At 38.2% G+C, this 12,736-nt stretch overlaps 1 protein-coding gene across 8 annotated transcripts in view; it reads right to left on the bottom strand.

Moving 5' to 3' along the window:
• The window catches only part of MAST4 (microtubule associated serine/threonine kinase family member 4), a gene marked incomplete at its 5' end in the record, with an annotated part of 581,401 nt that overhangs the window by 120,563 nt on the left and 448,102 nt on the right, over positions 1–12,736 (bottom strand). For all 8 annotated transcript variants that reach the window (XM_081231058.1, XM_081231059.1, XM_081231061.1 and 5 more), the window contains one exon: positions 3,937–4,025. In XM_081231058.1, the coding sequence (XP_081087184.1) occupies positions 3,937–4,025 (89 nt within the window). The remainder of the gene's footprint in view (positions 1–3,936; positions 4,026–12,736) is intronic.

The raw sequence follows: 12,736 nt of genomic DNA, 5'->3' as shown, positions 1-12,736 counted from the left end.
TTTCTGTTTTTTATTATTTATTATTTTCTGAGATATCAGTAAGATAAATTACTAGAGATGGATTTGCTGGGTGAAAGGGTAAATGCAGTCGAAATTTTAACTGATACTGCAAACTAACCAAAAGCGTTGTACCAATTCACATCAACACTTATGTGATGTGAGAGGGACTGTTTCTCTACAACCTTGATATCATTGGATTCTATCACTTTTACAAAATTTTTGACAATATGCTAGGTGAACAATAGTGTCTCATTATTCTGGTTCATATTTCTCTTATGATTGCAATGAATCATCATTTCAAACATTTTTGTTGGCCAATTTAATTTTTTTCTATGATACGGCTTTTACATCCTTTCCCCATTTTTCTCCTGGTGCATTCACCATTTTCATATCAATTTACACAAGCATTTTGTATATTAAGGCAATCAGATGTCTGTCAGTTATGGGCATAAAAATATTTTTCACACTTTGTTTTCTTTTGATTTTGTTTATTACACAGAATTTTTCATTTTAGGAGAGAGATACTAGTCTTTTCCTTTGGGGCTTCTGGATTAAATTTCATGCTTAGAACTAGGAGCCTGTGATTTTTACCTTTCTTTTTTTTTTTTTTTAATGGGACTGACTTGTTCATGGTTCGTTTAGGAATGCCTGGCTGTCAACAAACACTATTTTGTCTGTGGAGATAAGCTCCAGAACATAATGCCAGTATCTCTTCTTCCTCAGGGTACCACTGACATATCTACACAAATAAATTAATGTTCTCATGCCTACCGATTCATTCAATGGGTATAAATTCATGTCAGTGATGCGTGGCCTGACTCACATAATCCCTACCTAAGAAAAATAGAAAGTGTATCTACTGGGTGACTAAGCACTGAGAGATGGCACTTATACTTTCTCTTATTTTTCATGGGGACACCAAGGGACTGTCCCCCTGGCCTCTGTGTACCATACGCAGTAGAGAATGTAGCAATAGGAAGAGGTAAGAGATGCAGTGAGTGAGAAATCGTTTTACATTATCAAGATGTGAGGACAGGTCCTTTATTTAATTTACATTTTATTCTTCTTGTATATAGAAACAGGAACCTACCAGACTGTGATAAATGCCATTTCTCACAAAAAGTCAACAGACTTTTCTACAGCTTCTGGGTGAATAACAACCTGTTATGTTCCTCCATAACATTAAGGGAAAATACTCTCGGAACCTGAAAGACAGGCTTCTGTTTGCCCATTCCTCTGATTAAATACAAAATTATGTTTTGAAGGAAAAAGAATTCTCCATAGAGAAACAAATAATAATTAAAAGGATCATTAAAGTCTTAACTACACTTTCTTTAATCCCAATATTAGAACTGAAGAAAATAATGGCAGTAAAAGACTAATCAACAGGCACATCAAGTATGATGCAATTACTACAGAACACTACAAAGAGGAGTAGGATTAAATTTTTTTAATCACAACTGAATGATATGTAAGAAATAAAATTTATCATATACTTAGCACCTTGTATATACTGCTGGGCACTCTGACAGAGGAATGAAAAGATAAGACAAAGATATAATTCTAGCCGCTGAGTAAAGTATTTGGCCTTGCTTGACCCTATGGTCAGCTTTCACTACCATGACAATGATATAATAAAAATCTCCAAAGTATAAAGGTAATAATATAAATAGTTGTGTATTCACCATTCAGCTTTGGAAATATAACATTGCCAACTGCTTACCCCTCTCCACAATTATACCCCCTGACACCTTCTCAGACGTAACTACTAACACAAAATGGGTCTTTAAAATGACCGTATTTTCCTTCAGACTCTTACTATAAATGTACATACAGAGATACATATTTATATGTGTATGTGCGTGTATTCCTAAACAAAACATTGCACGTAGCATCACATTAACCTTATATGTATGGTTTAAGTAAGATTCTTTTGCAACTTGCTTCTGTTGCCCAGAACTATCTTTCTAGGCGCACGGTGTTCCGTAGATAATTATGCCACAATTCATTTATCTACTTTCCAACTGATAGACATTTGGGCCACACTGCTTCAAACGTTTAGCTATTACAAATGATGCCACTATGAGCAGTCTAGAGCACACCTTCTTGCATATATGTGTAGGAGTTTCTCTAAAGTTTTCCCTCAGAGTGGCATTTCTGGACTTTAGTGGTCTTACTACATACAGTATCATAATTTTATGAATTTGTCCTTTGCCTTTTTAACTTTTACCATCTTTTATTTATTACTATGAGGAAAATAAAATTTATTCCAAAGGGGCAACTACGTCTCTCTCTCTCTCTGTCCCATCTTGTCCCCAAACATGTTTAGATAACTTCCACTCTCAGCTGGAGAGCCCCCCTAAGCAAAAGGACTGCTTTCCGGGGGCCAGTCATAGCCTAGTTCATAAGTCAACACCACCTGAAAGCCTATCGTGTGACAGTTTCTACAAGAGTATAACAGAGGTAGGGCTTAAACACTCATCATTTCACCCCATCACCTTCCATATCTCGAACACATCTTCCTACAGATGCTCCTCAAAATCTGTGAAAGCACTCAAAGTCAAAATTCATTTTACTTTCTGACTTTCATCTCTCTTTTCACCTTTACATTCTTGTACAATCAAGCATGTACATCCCACACTCTAGCCACACACTAGAAATTCCCCCATCTCTCACCCCTGTCAAAGTCTTGCTCATCTTTCAACATCATGAGCAAGTGGCTCCTTCAATATCTCCCAAACTTTCCTGATTGGAATTAACCCTTCTCTTCTTTGTACCATCTTAGATAGAATTCAAACAAACAAGCAAAAAACACACAAAGCGGTCTTCATTGCATAGTTTTTGTAATATGGTTCTACCATCCTTCTAAGTAGTTCTTGAGGCCAAGAGTCTCATCTCTTGAATCTTCTTTGTCCCTACAATGGTTCTGGATGTAAAGATAAGTTATATATACACCACTGTCAGGTAAAACTTTAGATAAACTCTTGCCCACATTACAAGAGGAGACATGTTCTAGACTGCTCAGAGCAGCATTGTTTGTGCTAGCCAATATATACAATAGGTAAGTTCAACTTTAGGGAGAAAAATGCTGAATAGTTTTGATGCACTTTAGGACATGAGACCCCAAAATACGGCGCACTGGCACATTGACTATTTGAAGGTGAAGGGATTTGAGAAACAGCATGTGCAGGAAGGGCTTTCTGACCTGCCCCGTAAGCAGGTCATAAAACCTTCTTGTGAGAGGCACCCTCCCTACACCTGGAGGAAAGGAGCCTTCTTATCTCTGAAGACAAGGGACACAGAAGAATCTGAACAAACAGTCCTTGCTAACTTTCCCCCAGTTTACTACAATTAGCTCACCTTTGTCCTATACGTCTTTGCACAACTCCCTTCTCTTCACCAAACGACTGTAAAAAACAATCCGATTTAACCGTTCCTTTGGGTTTTCATTTCCTCATGAATGCTCCCATGTCCCGTAAAACGTATGTTAAATAAATGTGTATGCTTTTCCTTTGTTAATCTTTCTCTGGTTACTGGGTCCCCAGTGGAGAAGTTAGAAGGGGAGAGGGAAAAGATATTTTTCCTCACTTACAGTTCTTGACACTAATCCTCTTCATGTGAACTGTCATGGCCACGTTTCCCAAAGGAAATTCTAACATGGGAGCGTGACTTGCATCATCCACAAATTCAGATTTGTGGAGGAAAAAAAATAACTGGAATAGGACCCCATATAAAAAGGATTTCTCCCTTTCAGATCCAAGAGCTCAAAGAGAGGATAAGGTTTGGGCTGACGGATGAGAAACAACAACTTAGTGACAAAGCTACAGGGAAACCAAGATAACAAGGTGGGGAGACGCATCTAAATATCAAAATGCCTGTATTTTAAAAACTAGCAAGACGAAGTAAAACAGAACTCAAGAAAAGGTATTTCATTACCTGCATGAGCAGAGAGAGGCGAGTGAGGCCGAGGCAGTGCTGGGGGCTGCCCATTACCTATCAAGCTCTTCCGGTTGCTGGTTCGGCAACTGTCCAAAGGAAAGGAAAACCAGTTTTAAAAGCAATAATAATAATAACGTTCAAGTATGTTCAAAGTAGACACAGCTTAGGTTGAACAATCTATCCGCACATGTTATTTCTAAAATTTTTGCAAGTCAATATGCACTCACTAATATTTGAAGGGTGGCTGTTTCCTGAATATTAGAAAATATAATGTATTCATATCATATATAACACCATCAATATTCCTCACCACAAAGTTATCATCAAATGCCTTTCTTTTGGCTCTTGACTGCCAATATGTGATATGCCATACACACAAGTGATAAATTAAGGATTCAAATCAGCAAACCCCAGGTAGCATCTTTGCTGACATGAAATTTCTAATACAAAATTACATGCAATGAAGAACAATGACATTAATCTTACAATGATGCACTAATTAAAAATCTAATTATTTAGACAAATTTCATAGCTGTGCCTTTTGTCAACAGAACAGTCAAGGCCTAAGATAAATGTATTTCACTACTCATTCATTTTTCATCTTCATACTGCATTCAAACTCCTTATGAAGGTAAATATTTTGGAATCACAAAAACAGATTCCAGTTTGTATTAAAATAACAATGAAGGCCTTTTCTCACAGGCACACTACCTACTGTTTTTTATCCTGGTACCCAGTGAGTAGAAATAAATTGCTACATATGAGCACAGGGTAACTATTTTTTCCTGTTTCTGCTACTAGAAAGTTAAAAAAATAGCTAACTTGATTCCAAAGTAACTTTCACAAGCCTCGAAGAATAACACAAATGCAAAACTGGTTGATGATGAAGTGGATGTTATCTTACTTTCATTTGCTTTTCTTCAGTACAGACTGGTACTTCACAATCAGTATACTGGTTAGAAAAGGATAATACAAACCAGCAGGTTACCTCATTGAATTCACCCGTAATAAGGTTCAGGGCACTATGATTCCATCCTCCTACACCTGGTGCCCTTATCCACCAGTAAAGATTTATTGTAATGTCTTCTTAATTCAGAATACACCTGTTACAGCATTCTTGAAACAGGAATTTTCACCTAACTTCTAAATAACATATAGTGGACATAATTGAGAATTTGTATAAAATATTTGAAAGGGGGTTTCTCTGGTGGCGCAGTGATTTGAGAGTCCGCCTGCCGATGCAGGGGACACGGGCTCGTGCCCCGGTCCGGGAAGATCCTACATGCCGCAGAGCGGCTAGGCCCGTGAGCCATGGCTGCTGAGCTTGCGTGTCCGGAGCCTGTGCTCCGCAACGGGAGAGGCCACAACAGTGAGAGGCTCGCGTACCGCAAAAAAAAAAAAAAAAAAAAAAATTGAAAGGAACATTTCTAAATACTGTTTAAACAACACATTTCAAAACCAAAGCAAATTTCCTTCTCCAATATTGACTTGGGAACCAATCCTCTCTCTTAGATGTTTGCTGCTTATTATCATTTGTCAACATTCCCATATTTATGATTTCTTAAGGTCAGGCTGCATCATTCTTTTTTCCTTACTGGAGCAATCAACACCCCCTAGCACTATCTGTGAGTTTAATTAAGATCATGTTTACTCAGCCTTAAAGAAGTTGTTGAATAAGAATAGGCCCTTGATAATTATGAAGGTGGAATGTGGTATTATCAACTCATCTATCAAGAACCATTATTTGGCCTATTAAATTCATAACCATTAAGTCAGATCGTGTGATTGTTTTTTTAAAAATATTGTACAATGTATTTAGTGTTAATTCAAATTAATGTCTCCTTTAATTTTAATATAGGAATATTAAATATATCAACTTGCTGATGTTAATAAGAGAAATTATAAATGACAGATTTAGATCCTGGAACTCTCAGCAAAGTTATTTGCTAATTTGAGCAAGTTAATTGTAATACAGGTTAACTTACACAAAAATGGCTATTTGTATTATTTTTTACATTTAGTATTTGATCTAAATCATTTATGAAAATTTCCTATTGACATTCATTTATTAATTTTTATATATGTAAATCAAATAAATAAGAAATATATATCAATAGAAACAGTAGCCTAATGAATATCTTACATAAGAATATCAGTGAAATACGCTGACAAAGGTAAAATTTAGAAAATATTTCTTAAAAACATTTTAATTGAATTTTCCTAGGAAACATATAGAATGACTAGTACATTACCACAACAAGCTAAATAAGTAGCCAATAATTTGTATTTAAAACAAAGAAAAACACAAACAAAAAATTCTCACAACTGTATCAGTTATTTAAAGCCTACCAAAGCCTACTAAAGTGGAAAAGTACTGATGTGATTTTAAAAATGTGATTAAAAAAAAAAACTCAAAAAGAAACATCGGAATAAAACTTGATGGAATCTGTCTGGCCAATACAAAAATATAACAATGTGGAACATAAAAATAAGAACAAAGTTTATATTACATTCATCCCATGTTTGCCCACCGTCTAAAAAGATTTGTAAACTTTACAAACTGATGATTATGAATGTAATTAATGGTGCAAGAAAACATAGGATTCTTTATCTAATAATACAAAAGCAGGTTAGAAGAAGTTAAAAACAAGTTGCCTCAGAATTTGAACAGTTCACCATAATTAAGGTACTGGTATTATGTTACACAAATCCTTAAATAATCGGAGGGATATCTTGTTGACAAATGTGATGAACAATCAAAACTGAAAGTGTCTTCTCTAACTTCTATATGGCTCTTTAGCCTGAAGCTAGTGAGTGTAGTAAAATTTTTGAATCTCTCAAAGTCAAACAGGAAGTTTTTAAACATGAAATGTTCCTCAGCATGGCAAAATCAGACTTTACAAAATACAGACCAAGAGAGAGATTTACATATGTACACAAATCTCTACACTCCGAAGTAGGGTCTTGGCCTCTCAAAGGAACTTATTTGTTGCTCACATTCTTAAGGGTAAAGGGGCATTTTTTTTTTTTTTTTTACTGTATTTAACCTTAAAATACCTAGATCTTGATATATATATATTAATACTTTAAAAATACTGGGACCCTATTGAGATATTCTGTATATAACTTTTCAAAGTTGGAGGGGAGGGGTGGCCATCCAATCTCACTATCACCTACTTCTGGTATCCCTGACAGTCACTTAATCTTATTGTTCTAGGTACCTGATTCCCAATAAATGAATTAAAATCTGCATTTAACCCCACAGCAAGAGAACTCCTAGTGGGCAGGACCTATGAGTATTTACCACCTAGACTGCCACAGCACCTGGCACTGCCGGCGTTAATAATGACACTGGTGTAAAATGCTGAGCTGACCTCTGTTGTCATTATTTGCTCATCCAGGTAGCACACTCTCTTCTGCTGATGAAAGGAGAAGCTCATGGCTAGCAAGTGTGAGGCAGGCTCCTGAGGTGCTGGTGACCACACCATACTCATTTAACCCATAAAGTGATAAAATAGCAGAAACATCACCACCTGAGCAAACTCAAGGTCCCTTTTCTTTCACCAGCATAACTAAGTTGAATCACCCTTGCTTTTTCTCAAGCCATGTCACCCAAGGGAAAAAACAAGTGCCATCCTACCAGGTAAAATAGGAACGTCATTTCTACTTTAGCAAGAATCTCTTGTTGAAAACTTACCCTCTTCTAACCATTTGAGCTTGTAAAGAGTTATCTCTAGTTCAGCCTTAGGAACCTTAAAGGTATTTGATTGCAAAAGTGAAACTAAAGAACAGTTATGAATTCAAGTTCCAGCTATCCATCCCCAGGATGCAATCTTTCTGCTTCACTCTTTAAGAAGAAATGGAAGCCATCCACCCTGCCTGTGCTTGATTCTGAAAGCTGAACCCGGGAACAACCACTGCCCACAAAGCACCTGCTCCTCTTCATGCCACCCAGCTGAGAAAACACATGGGGACACAGCCTATGAGGACATGCTCAGTTTGTTCTCTCAGTTGACAAGGTGACACAATGGCACAGATTCTTTACTTGCAAAATCTGAATTCAGCCCAAGAAGATAGCCACATATAACTTGAGACAAAGGCAAAGGTAAACGATGGATTAGAACAGGGGCTGATGGTAGTGAGCTTTCCCTGTTACCTCATTCCTTTGGTTCCTGCCTAGAAAGATCCATCTACCAACAGAACACACACACACACACACACACACACACACACACACAGAGTACAATAAGTACTGCTGACTATGGACCTGGGATCTGAGAAGAATGGGAGGGTGAAAGGCAATGACAGTACTTCTGAGTCAGTAGGACGGTCTGGCCCCTGTGGGCTGGGAGGCGAGGCAGGTCGGGACAGAACCCTCTGTGAGAAGAGCGTCACAGTTGGATGGGCACTTGGTTGGAGACGCTTTAGCATGACAGGAAACCACCACCGGGAAGTATTTTATTTGTTGGCATGGTGTTTTGGCTCAGGCAGGTGACCTGAGATCACACAGGGTGCCACTCTGTTCCCTGAGTTCACTGTTCCCGCTCACCAAAGCAGTTTCACAAGGAGCTTCCCCATCTCCTAACGATTGCCAATAGCACCTTCCATTTGTCAGGAGGATAAAGAGATAGATCACGCATTTCATCGTGTAAGTCAGGCCTGATCAGAGTGAGGGACAAAGGAACGTGGGCTACTAGCTGAGGGAGGGGAGGGGAAGGAGGTGTATGGATTTTTGGTCCAAAGCACCCATATTCTATTCCTGCCTAGACTGTCCTTATGCTCAGAGCTCCATGTGAAGGGCGTGGTGGGACCTGCAAAAGTCTCACACCTCTATCTGTCACATCTCTCCTGGCAGAAGAACCTGTTAATTATCCTCTACCAGGTCTGTAAAAGCTGTGAGGCCCACCAGGCTGTGGCTTTTTGCAACTGTTCTGAGTAGCTGAAATGCAGCTTAATTTTAAATTACAATCATTTGGGGACATGAATACTGATCACGTCTGATCGTGGTAGGACAAGCTGAGAAAGAGAAACCCAAACAGGCAGTAATTTCTAACAGTCACAGCCGACTTGAAAGGTCAACACTCAGTACGACATATGACTGACCACAATTGAGGGGCAGTGAGTTGCCTAAGAAGAGCTCCCGGAATTCTGAAAAGCTAGCCTATAATTTATTAATTCATCTTGATGAAAACTTTGATAAATTTGCACAGGAGGCCAATTATAGACCATAGCTTTACTGAATGTGAACATCTGCTAACGATTTCCTGATACCTTAATGGAATCTGAACACTGAATACTCCTTGAACAAAGAGGAAGACAGAAGTGGAAGAAACCAGGCACGAACAGGAGGCAGAAATTGTCTCGCTAATGTGGTATTGCTGAAAACATGTTATAAAACAGGCAGGCTTCTGTTTCCTTATCTTTGCAATGAAGGGGTTAGACCAGATTAGAGGAGTCATTATTTTTGTTTGGTTTATGAAATTTTAAAAATATAGAAAATATAGAAAAATCATCAAACAATTCCCACCACCTGAAATGAACAATGGTATCATTTTCTGATGTTTATTCCCAATCTTCAGTATATATATGTCCTTTCAGTGGCTGGGAAGGCTTTGTGCAGTGAACCTCCTGGGGATTATCTGGTTCTATAAGGGTGTACGCCTTTCACTGTCTTTCTAGTGACTAGGCTACTTTAGACGCTGTAGGGGTTGCAGTTAACTTGGAGAAAACTAGTAGTAATACAAGTGATTCTTGTCCATAATAATGTAAATGAATTTTGTCTTGTGCAAATACAGTTAATATCCACCCACAGAGAGATGACCCCAAACATTTAATATCATTGTCCTATGAGATATTAACTGGTTTTGTATCTATTAGCAAATTTTATTTCATCATTTCTGCTTATATGAATATAATATATACATTTATAAATATTTTAATATATATATTTTATGTATATATATGATTTTCAAAATCTCTTACTGTTGTCCTCATTAATAAGTTAAATAAAATCTCTCACACATGTTTATTTTATATTTGTATGACAGTCATGTTTTTGACTTTTTGGATAAATTGCACTTTAGCACACACTATATATTATAGATATTCTGTAACTTACTTTTTTTTTCACTCAACATTATATTTTTGAGATTTAACCATGGCAACATAAATATGGGTTTAATTCATGCCTTTTTTAGATTATTCATGTGAAGTAAATTTTAGGATTATTAAATGCACTAAAATTATGTATATCATGGATATTTCTTTTTTCTTTGTGCAACATTAAATATCTAGGCCTCTGTGTATTTGCAAATCTAATTGTAAAAGCCTGGAAAAGTATCTTCGAGACTGAATTTGGAAGAAAAATTATATCATGCAACATAAAGCAAGCCTTCCTTACAATTTTCTTGGGATACTTCTCCCCCAAATCCTTAATTCCTTCAGATGCTGCCTTGCCCCTCTCTCCATATCTGTCTTCATACTATTGTCTTCTCCAGAAATAACGTTTTTGTCTTTCATATGTAAATCAATCTACCCTTCTTCTGGGCCTCTTGTCTACAGCTCTACCCCTTTTCCTGTAGAGTACTATGAGGCCACAGCTGGTAGCTGGCTGGATAAGCTTTAGTGCCCCTTAGAAGGCAACAGGAAGCAAAGCATTAATATTCCTGTCCGTGACATACTCTGTTATTTAGGTGAAGTTACGACACTGCCGATGTCTTCCCTATGGCCCATGAAACCAGGGCTCCCCCCAAGGTTTCACTGATTCATTCAACAAATTACTTTTCGAGTTCCTAATACAAGCTAGGTACTACTCTAAACAAATATCCCTACTGTCCTCTAGAGACCTGTATTCTAGAGAAGGAAGCAGATAATAAACATAATAAACTAGTAAGATAGTATGGGAGATGGTGATGACGTTTGTAGTACGAGGGATGGCAATGGAGAACAATGACGCAGAGGATAGGACACGGAGCACGGATGTAGGAAATCACAATTTTAAACAGATGGTTAGGGAAAGCCACACGGTGCGGGGGGAGGGGTGGGGGGCGGGGCGGGGGGGCGGTGTCTGAGTAAGACGGGAGGATGAGGGAGTGAACATTTGGGGAGAGCAAAGGCCCTGGTCAGGAGTGCTCCAGGACCAGCAGGCAGGCCAGCGTGCGGGAGGGGAGCTGGCCAGAGGCGAACAGCCAGGATGACAGTGGACAGGGCCCGGGGCCACCTCTGGGGCAGGCGCAGGCCACAGCACGGAGACTGGTTTTACTCTGGGTGAAAAGGGAAGCTGTTGGAAGGTTTAAACACCATCTGAGTTTTGTTTTAAGAGAATCATTCTGGCTGCTAGATTGCAATAACCAAAGGAGGAGGGAGAAAGGCCAGTTAGGGAGCTAAGTGGACGGGCACGCCTAGTACACCCCATCTCCTGTGACTCAACTTCAAAATACAGCAGTTTATTTTAAAAACTCAGGCCAAAATCGTCCCCAAGATTCAGTGCAGGTATGAGAGCAGTCCATGCTCTTTTGTACAGCCTCTGAAACACTGGAGAAAGAGCAGGTAGCTAGAACTGCAGTGACTGCCAAGCAGAGAGCTTCAGCCCTCTGCACATGGGCATCAATGCAATGACCTAGTTTATCGTCATCCGGGGTATATTATTGTGAATGCTTAGTATTGATACTATCGGCTTGATACTTGAACTTAACTTTTCCGTTAGTAGAAAAACTCCTTTTAAAAGGCATTAATTATCATGGAAATGAATGACTGCTCATACTGCTTTCACCTAGGAGCCAAAAAATTAGGCTAGTTACATGCCTAGAGGAAGGTACAGGTCTCCAAGCTTTCAAAAATTCTAAAGAAAATATATAGATTACTGTATACAGTACTTCTTGTAAATATACCTAATCCATTAAGATAAGCCCTTGGTGAGGTCTAGCCCAATTTTCTGTCTTTGTAGAGGAAGAGAGAGATGGCTGAACATACAGATATTGGCAAGATGCTATTCAATGTAAAAAACATTTATGGGCAAGTACGATGGGCAATAAGAAAATAAAGAAAACACTCTCTAAGTGTTTAAAGTATAAATGAAGAGCTAAGAATGATTCACAGATAACTGTATTCTAAGGCAGAAGCTGGCAGAGTTGTACAAACAAAAATGTGTTGCTGTCTAAAGTGTGAGATAAAATCCCAATCAGCTTTGAAACGTATTTTCATAACTAATAAGCACTGGAATTTTATAGTATACACTAAGTATGACAAATTGTCCCTCCATTTCATAGGTCTTCCCTAAATAACCCCTTAATCTTGGTGATCTGCCTGACACAGAAACTTTTTTTAAACCTATTTCATCTCAGTTCTTCCATTTGTGGCTATTTCAAAGTGAGATACATGAACACAGCTATCTCTATGTGGTTGACATGGTGAGCCCTGATGTCGTATGTGAGCATGTGACTGATGGGGGGCTGACGTGCACCATGTTGCACCAGAGTGACCCTGGCAAGCAGAGCATCCACTCTGTGGTCACTCATTCATTCAATAAACATAACCAGGGATTCCACCTGGAGCTTACCATCTAGGATAGGGGATAAGATCCTTGAAGTCAAAGATTATATTTTTTATCATAGTGAATCTCTTTGGATACCCAGAAAAATACAGAAAATAAAAATGACTTGAATAGAGATTCAGTAGATATTTTTGAATAACTAACTAAATATGGTTCCTACCATTAAGGACTTTCTAATTTAACTTGGAGGACAAACATAGTCTAATCTGTAAGACTAAACTGATCTAAGACGATATTATAGTCTAA

Source organism: Mesoplodon bidens (genome assembly GCF_964165515.1).
Source record: "Mesoplodon bidens genome assembly, chromosome: 4".
NCBI lineage: Eukaryota > Metazoa > Chordata > Mammalia > Artiodactyla > Ziphiidae > Mesoplodon > Mesoplodon bidens.
The sequence above is the reverse complement of the archived record's forward strand: the minus strand, read 5'-3'. Positions and strand labels throughout refer to the sequence as shown.